General features: G+C 29.6%; 1 protein-coding gene across 1 annotated transcript; it reads left to right on the top strand.

The window, feature by feature from the left end:
- Positions 1–762: 762 nt before the first annotated feature.
- LOTGIDRAFT_195725 (hypothetical protein) lies at positions 763–8,664 on the top strand (the record flags this gene model as incomplete). Its single annotated transcript, XM_009065275.1, has 8 exons — positions 763–1,493; positions 1,836–1,920; positions 5,540–5,584; positions 5,978–6,152; positions 6,487–6,594; positions 6,761–6,902; positions 7,460–7,626; positions 8,455–8,664. Coding segments are annotated over exons 1-8 (1,011 nt in total), but the record flags the coding sequence as incomplete, so codon positions are not given.
- Positions 8,665–9,418: the final 754 nt, after the last annotated feature.

Raw genomic sequence — 9,418 nt, 5'->3', positions numbered from 1 at the left:
AAACTAGTCTATTTTTCCTATGGGATAGGCTACATTTACCCAGTCTATTAATAAGATTTGTAATCATATGCCTTGCTAAATATAAAACTGTATGCAATAAAAAGAAACTCCTCCACGTACACGCGTAATTACTCTAAAATGATATTGGTTATCATCAGCACTCTAAATTACAACAGCTCTTTCAGTCGATAATGTTTATTCAGTGTATAGGTCATGCAAACGGTCAGTAGGTCAAACAATGTGTGACGTACTGCAATGACCTACTTTTTATCATTAACTCAGGGTCATGGAAATAGAGCATAGATTACGGTTGGAATGATTTGCCAAACATTCGTGCAATTTGTCTTATTGTAAATTACTATTAAATATGTTACCATTGAAATGATGTTCAGAATAGATATTTAGATATGTGTATATGAATATTTTCAAATAAAGTAATCTTCGAATCATTATTTTATTTGACTATATTACCTGCATTAAGTGTGACAATTTGGCTTATTTCACTAACTTACGACCTAGCTTCTACTTCAACTTTGACATGTCCTAATTCGCCGCAATGGGAAGTTAATTGATTATCTTACTTGTCTGTGTGTTCAAATTGATATTTGTTTTGTTATTTTATCTAAAAAAGTATGAAATTTGAGAAATCTGAATTGTTTTCTGACCGATCTAGGTGTTATCATTCGATTCGACTTTGACATTAGGAACTATTTTTTGGGGCTCATTAATAATGTTATGATCAGGAAGCAGCCATCATGGAGTCTTGATTTCCGTAAAGGAATTTAGTGTTATAATTTGTAGTTCTGTTTACATATTATGATTGGAATCAATGTTTTTGAACGATGTAATTTTTGAAACATTAGAAGTGTCTGTTTCCTGCAATCTAAAGGATTAACAGAAAATGTAGATGTTTTCTATGTTGACACGACTTTAAATTCCATTCATTTCAATGATTTGGATTGTGAACAAGTGGACAAATTTTACAACACTCACAGACTATAGATATAGAGGCTTCATTGAGTGCAACCACTTTCTTTGAAAAGCATCTAGCCTAGCTCTAAGCTAAATCAATTAAAAATTTGTTGGAAAAGATTAAAGATAGTTTTAAGTTTATATATTAATTTATGCGTGGAGTGGACTTGTATGAAACACATTTAAAAGTGGTAAAAATCTGATCTAGTCTACTAAAGATTTGATAGTAACACCATACTTCTTTGGGTTGCTTCAGGTTCTGAATACCAAGAAAGACAGATTTTATGGACCATTTTTGACAAGGATTTTATCATTTTTATACTGATAACTTTGAATCACCAACTACAAAAAGTGTTGGAGGCCATTAGAGGTCCTACCTACACTTACGTAAGTAAGTGTTTGAAATTGAAAAAAGGGCTGAAGGCCAGCTTAGATTGAAAATATGGCGAATAAAATCAAAGGATTGGTTAGCAAAAATAAAAGACGTTTCCAAGACTATGGTTATGATTTGGATTTGACATGTATCCTTTTAAACAATGTATTTTTGTAATGGTTCCAGATTGCCTTTTCAAGACCCCATCCAGATAGGATTTGTCAATCAAGTCATGTAAACATTACCATACTGTTATCTTTCGAAACAATTTTTAGTGCTCTGTAAATCATTTTAGGTGGAAGGCTAAGTATTCTACAATAAGATATTTTTTCCAAAACCTTTCACTTAATGTACTCTATGCTTATACCATTAAACTTATAACTTGTAAGTGGGCTTTCAAAGTTTGTTTTTTTAATATTGGCTTATGTTTTATAGGCTTTGAATTGTATTAAGATTTCAATTTGATAGTATAACCTTAACCTATTGAAAGATATTTATCCAAATATAATAGCTATGGGGTTTCCAGCTATGAGATTAGAAGGTGTTTACCGTAATAATATTGATGATGTAGTTGGGTAAGTTCTTAACATAATTCAGTTTTTTTCCTTGTCTTTTATTTTCCATTTAAATCTTTGCCCAATCCAATAAAACCATTAAACTAAGCACCAGTAATTAACCATAAAACTAAAAGAAAATATTGAAAAAGGCTTTAAATTTTTAATGGAATTAAATATTAGGTTAGTCCACTGTAGATGAAATATACTCATGTAATGACCAAGTTCAAGACTGAACTTAAATTTTATGTTCATATTATGAGATAGTATTCCTTTAACAGTATTGCAATGGCTATGCATGTGTATTGCACAGTGTATTATATTAGGTGATTGTGTATCAATGCTTGAAGATATCAGGTATTCAGACAAACATATAACCACATACTGGTATGACTAAACATCATCCAAATGCTATCTGAGAGAAAATTGAGAATTGGATATTCATTTTTAGACACCGACTTCTTAATGAGTTCAATTCATATCATCAGATCATTGATAACAAATAAAGTAACTTAAATGAACAAAGCAAGTATAAAAGCTTACACTTTACAGTAGTAAAAAATCATTGAAACTTCGTTAATTTTTATGCATTGCTCGTTAAATTTGGGGAATTGAGATATAAGCTTATGCATTGTATCATAGGCCTTGGGATACATTATTTATTAGTAGTAGTACCCAGCACTATTGGTCTAATGGACCAGTTATGTGTTCTTTTATTTTTGGAAAATTGAAAAGACTTCTTAAAAGTTAAAAAGTTTAATGAATTATGGTATAAATACTAACTTTGCTAATCTGTGCATCACAATGTGCACAGTGAACTTAATGTACATTGAAGGGAGTGTTGAAACGTCTGCGCCAGTATCAACTGATCAAGTAGAAGCATTTCATACAATATTTTCTCTATTGAATCTTTCTTGGAAGAGTTATTAAGTTTGTTATAACTTGATATTTGAAATTAATAGTTAAGAATATCTCCTGATGCATCAATCATTCTGATATATCTGGAACACTGAGATTATTCCTTTAAGAGAAAGAAAAGATATCAGATGATATTGACAGTATAATGTATAGACTAACCACATATTCATGTAATTCAATATTTACGTATTTAATATCCTAGTTGATGCATAAAACAAACACTTATCAATTTCAAAAAGTCATCTATTTGAAAATTAAACTTAAAATGCTTCATATTTATATGTTTTATTTGGATTGTAAGAGTAAATATAAGTTAATATCCTTATAAAATTAACCTAAATTGTGATCTTTTTAAATTTTGAGAGTTGCTATATGTGGTTTTGGGAATGACTTTTTAGGGCATACTTTTATTATTTTTCTATTCATGCAACTGCAATATCAAAATTTTCCCTACCGCACTGCACCCCTACATGTCTGCTCAGACACGTATATTATATTTTTTTTTCTGCTAGATCTTTTATGCTATAAATCTGATCATATATCACGCTTATTGCTGACATTTCATATTATGATCTTAACAGAAGCAGGCGAGACAAGATTTCTATAATGTACTCTCTTCGTTGAAGTCAGTAGGTAACTGTGGCACTGTCAAGAGATTTATTTCTGCTACTAATTGCCTTTATTATAAGTTTTAGAACTTTTCATATTTATAACCATGGCAATTAGACTTTTTTCTATCTTAAGAGTAAGGATCATTTATTTTGTAAATGAATTCAATTTTCACAATCATTTTAGAATAAAGTGAAAATTGAAAAGTCATCCATTAGCCATTAGGACAATCTAAGGAAATGCTGATCGCTTTTCATTTAAAGAATTTTTCCTTACACTGTTATAGCAGGAACTGGATAGGTCTAGATAATAATATGTCAGGTTATTGCAAACACTCTATTTAAAATTATACCAAACTTTCCTTATGCTTTTTTATGAGCTTTTGTTTTTCATATAACTACTTCAATAAGAGTCTAATGACAGCCCTCATAGGAAAAAGTTTAGTCTTATTCTAAGCATTTGAACTGTGCTCTTTGACATTTGCTTAATTCTAAATCACAATTAGCATTGTCCTATAAGGTTGAGATTGTGTGTTTCCAACATGATCTGAATGCTTAGAAAAAAGATAATTTTGAAATTGATTACCATTTAAGCTTAAGCTTATTTGTCATAAAACATGATTTGTGCTATTAATTCAGACTTCAGCTTACATAACTCTGAAAGTGTTCCAGAAATCCTAGAATAGAACCTTAGATTGTCTTATCCTTAATTATTACTGGTAGTTAGGGATTTGTCTGAAAAAAAAATCTATAGAAACAATGCAATTTTCTGTGCTTGTGCTTTCTTCGCCTTTATTGTATAAGCTTATGAGACCTTTTTGTCAAGTCCTCTCTCAGTTGTTCAGAGATGTACTTTATTTTCCATGAAAATTACAGTAGTTCTATAGGCAGTTGCTTACTGCATCATAAAATATATTTACTCTGACATTTTGAGTTATTGAGGTCAATTTAAAGTAGAGCTATATGAAAGGAAAGGTTATATCTTACTTCCTCTTTTCTATTCCATCATTATCATCTTTTTTATTCTTCATTCACAGATATATCGTTTTCACCAGTAACCTAGTTACGTTTTTCTTTCATTAAGAAAAGTTTGACGTTACACAGATTCTGAAGATTTTTTCGTAGGTCGAAATATTGCTCAAATTTATGAAACCTGATACCAAAATCTAGAAAAATGTGTCCCTGAACTTAATTGAAAGATTTAGCTTAAAAAAATTTGGTCGTTAATTTTTTTAATGCAAAAACTGTGTTAAAGTGTTATGCTTTACGGGAACTGTAAGAAAAATACTGTGTGGATTTAAGCAAATTAAACGCTTTATTTAGATAAATATGTCCCCTTCATATAGTAAAGGTTTCTACTAAAATATTGAATCATTATGAAGCTTAACACCAAAACTATTAAAGCTGTTTAATTAACAATTAGTACACACTTTTCTTAATTAACCCTTTTAAAACTAATTCAGTTTGACCAAGACATGTAAATATCATATTTTAAGAATATTTATTGGATAATTTACGACGTTTTAGATGATGAAAATTTTGCATAATGCCCCTTTAAGTCAAGAGCCTCAATATTGTAGAATATTCTCATTGCTTATTTCTCATTCCTGTTTAGCAAGTTTGAAAATTTTGCTGATCTGCTCTGATCATCAAATCGTAATAAAGTTAACCCTTATTTCTACACTACTTAAACAATCTTGAAACTGCAACAAGTGATAAACATTGACAATTAGACTTATTCCAATCAAATTTGCATACAAGACAGCCTATATAAATTTTAGTAATAATATATATATGACACGATATATCTTTGGCTTTTGTTTCAAGTACCCGGAGTTCACAATATTTAAACCTTCAAACATTAAAATCTGTATTTTTACTGTGAAAATTAGTTCAGAAAATATAAATATTTTCCTGTTTTACTAACAATAGGAAGATTGCAGGGTAAAAATTATGCTGATCTTCGTAAAAAAAAAACATTTTCCTTCAGCTTAAGAAATACTGACAAAACAGTCATTTTATATCAAGGAAGATTTCTAAAATTAAACATTTGTGTTACAGTTGAATGTTTTGTATTCTAACAAATTCAAGTGATTGGTTTTCTTTTTATTCAGGTTTTTAGAAGAAAGGCATAGAGATCACTATAAAGTTTACAATTTGTAAGTTACTGTTAAAATATATCTTCTTAAAGTTGAAACGTACCAAAATTCAAAGAATTTTCATATAAATTATTCAGATACAACCACCTCTTTGTTTGAGGTAGAATTTGTGAAAACTGAATCATATGCTAGAATAAAATGCATTCATTGTTTATCGTTAATTAATTTCATGCAAACCTTTGCCGCTCATATCTGGTAACGGTAATTGTATAAAATGAAATATCAAGCTGTTAATTTAATAGGCATGTCAGGTTTCAGTTTCAATGTCCTGATGAGGGTTTGGTCTTCATGACGTGTTTATTAAAATTGGTCAGATGATAAGAATTTTCGATCTATTCACAACTATTTATCTTTAATTAGATTTATTTTCAGAATTGTTTTATATATCTACAGGTGCTCAGAAAGAAAATATGATGCCAGTAAATTTTGGTCCAGAGTGGCTAATTATCCTTTTGATGATCACCATCCACCCAGACTAGAATTAATTAAACCATTTTGTGAAGATTTAGATAATTGGTTGTTAGAAGATGAACAAAATGTAGCTGCTATTCATTGTAAAGCTGGCAAGGTAATTGCTACTTTGTTGTATCATTTACTGAAATTGGCCCATAGCTCAATATTTTTGGTAAATTTTTAGTAAATTGTATAGTTTCATTGGCAATAGGATATTTTTGTGAAAAAGGCCCTGTCAGTGAAGGTGATTTGATTTTCAGATGAATTCACATATTTTCTGAAAATTCATTTGATGATGCAATGTTTTGACACATACTAAGAATTTTTCAAAATGCTGCTAATAGCAACACATACAATTTTTAAACTTTTTAGCACCTGTATATAAATTTATTTGCTGTTACTAACAGAAAAAACTGTACCGGTATTAGAAATATTTTGTGATATTACAGGGTAGAACTGGTGTTATGATATGTGCTTACATGTTACATCGACATAAATTTAAAACATCAGAACAAGCTCTTGAATATTATGCTAAAACCAGAACCAGAGACCATAAGGTTTGTGTTTATTATCTTAAATGAAAGTGCTATTTACTCAATTCAAATAACATCAAAAATGATAGCAGAAAGATCAAAGAAACTAACAATATCAGCACAATCTCTTTTGTTCCTTTAGATTAAAGTCTTCTTTCAAACATGTCATGAACTTGTATTTTGTTAATAGGGAGTTACAATACCAAGTCAAAGACGTTATGTAAAGTATTATGAACACCTAGTGACACGACAGTTGGAATATAAACCTTGTAGTTTATTATTACAAAGAATACGATTTGAAACTATACCAATGTTTAATGGTGCTACTTGTAGTAAGTATTGCATACTATTTTATTATTTTAAAAGTAGTAACATACACTACTATTTTTATAAATAAATAACTTTAATCTGAAGGTTGTTATAGATGTTTATTGTTGCTTTTGTGGACTAAGAAACACTATTTTTTTACAATCAAAGCATCCAATTGCTTCAATTGAAAATATGGGCCATCAGAAACATTGTAGCTTTAAGATAAACGTAAACAGGGTTATAAACTTTCTGACAACAGACCTTCTAAAATTGATGAAAAACTGATTTTAATATTATGCCAAGGCCTTAAGAGAAAAAAATCTCCACAATATCTGCACTTTTATCAGAATTCTGGGAAAAAAGATTGCTTCTTGCTTGTTAATTTATGGAAAATGGTGTTTGAATTTATATTGATATCTGCTATAAGGAAACATATATATGCAATTATTTGCCCCGATGAAATTACTGCTGACTTAACATGTAATTCTTATTGAATTGTTGGCAAATTCCTAACATTTTGAACAGGATATTGACAGTATAGTAAAATAATATATGATAAATGTTTGTATTATTATTTCAGCACCTTGTTTTGATATCTATCAATCAGCTGTCAAAGTGTTTTCATCACCAGTCTATGAAGGTATTAGAAAAGGAGAAACCTCCCGTGATTTAGTACTAATGCAGCCAGTACCATTATGTAGTGATATCATGATAGAATTTTTTAATAAAACCAAAATGATGAAAAAGGTGAGTGATGATGATTTTTGTAATAATTTGATAATGGTAAATTGCAAATAAAGTGAAGGTTGGTATATTCACAGGAAAAATAATTACTGACTACTTATGACATGCATTTGAAACCAATAAATTTGAAAATATGTGGTCCTTATTTTGATGATGAAAATGACAAAATATATATCAAATTTAGCTTTGATATTCCAAATCTGTTGAGTACAAATTTTGAAAACGTATTCTATGACTTGATCTTTAACAGATTTTAATTATGTTTCACTTCCTTATCTATTCATGTATTGTCTGACAGTTTACTGGCACGACAAACTATATATATATATATATATATATTGTTTAGTGAGCGATAGAATATTTATTGACCTTTATATAACTATAGAGGGGGTCACAATATGTCACGATAACCATGGCTGTGTATTTGATCAAAGCAGGAAGGAAGTTTTGCTTGGCCTTTACTTTAATATTTTCTTCTCTTAATGCTTTTTGAATTTTGAATTGTTTCCTTTCTAATTTTGTCAAAAATAATAATTTAAAAAAACCCAAACAATTTTCAAAAGACCAAATCACAATGGAATTGTCTATTTTCTGACATGCGAGGCAAATACATGGCATTTCAGATTACATTTCATATTACATTAATTGTTGACTATATTGGTTTACTGAGAAGTAATTTAGCAGATGTTTTGACTTGATATCAGGCATTTTGGTTTTAATGATATTTGTTTTTCTTTAAAGAAAATATCCTGTCTAAATGCATCAAATAAACAACTTATGAGCATTGTATTCAAGAATTTCTTTTTCATTCAGTCATTTTCTTTTTTTCAGGAAAAAATGTTTCATTTTTGGTTCAATACATATTTTGTGTATGATTTGGAAGAGATACCAATGAACGGGTCATCACATGATGATAGTGCACATAAACATTACCTCACTGTTACTTTACCAAAAATGGATCTTGATCGAGCAAATAAAGACAAATCTCACAAATTATTTAGTCCAAACTTTAAAGTAAGTATCAACTTTTCAAGAAATATTTAGGATTTACTTAAGTCATAGCCGTGCATTGTGGTTAAAATTAATTGATATATGTATATGAGTACTTGTTGTTTCTTCTCAGAGTGCATCTGCTGGGCTAATCACTAAGGCTTTACTAAGCAGACGACAATGTAGCCCACAATTTGGTATTTTTGTGTAATTGAATTTGATTTAAAATTCTGTGTTATATTTTTAGGTGAAACTTTATTTTACACAAATGAAAGAATCTGAAAATTGTTTAGAACGAAGTCGGAGTGCTGATGATATGATTTGTGCTAATTCAAAAAGTAAAAAAGACGATTATCAATCTACGTCGCGGTCACAAACAGCAGATAAACTGTGGTTACCAAAATCCTCCCAAAAAATTAGTATTAGTGACAATTCATTAGCTGGTAAATATCAATCATTGACTCCTGATACCTTACCAAAACATAATCATTATCATAGTAAAACAGAGGTTACAGCGTTAATACCTATTACTAAAAGTAATCCAGCTTGTGGTAGTGACTCGACTATTAGTAGTAGTGAGAAGATGTCTCCATGTGTTACTAGTGATATTGAGGATGACTTATCAGATACGGAATCAGAAAATGAGTGGGAGGGATGTGAAGTAACTCAGGTTTAGTAAGATTAGTGCTTTCAACATGTTATTTTATTATTTCTCTCATTATTCACCGAGTTCAAACCGTCTGTGTGCTACATAGTTATTGTTGTTATTGTGTTATTTAGACTTTTAGATATTAACTCACAACTA

The sequence above is a fragment of the Lottia gigantea genome (genome assembly GCF_000327385.1).
Source record: "Lottia gigantea unplaced genomic scaffold LOTGIsca_69, whole genome shotgun sequence".
Taxonomy (NCBI): domain Eukaryota; kingdom Metazoa; phylum Mollusca; class Gastropoda; family Lottiidae; genus Lottia; species Lottia gigantea.
The sequence above is the reverse complement of the archived record's forward strand: the minus strand, read 5'-3'. Positions and strand labels throughout refer to the sequence as shown.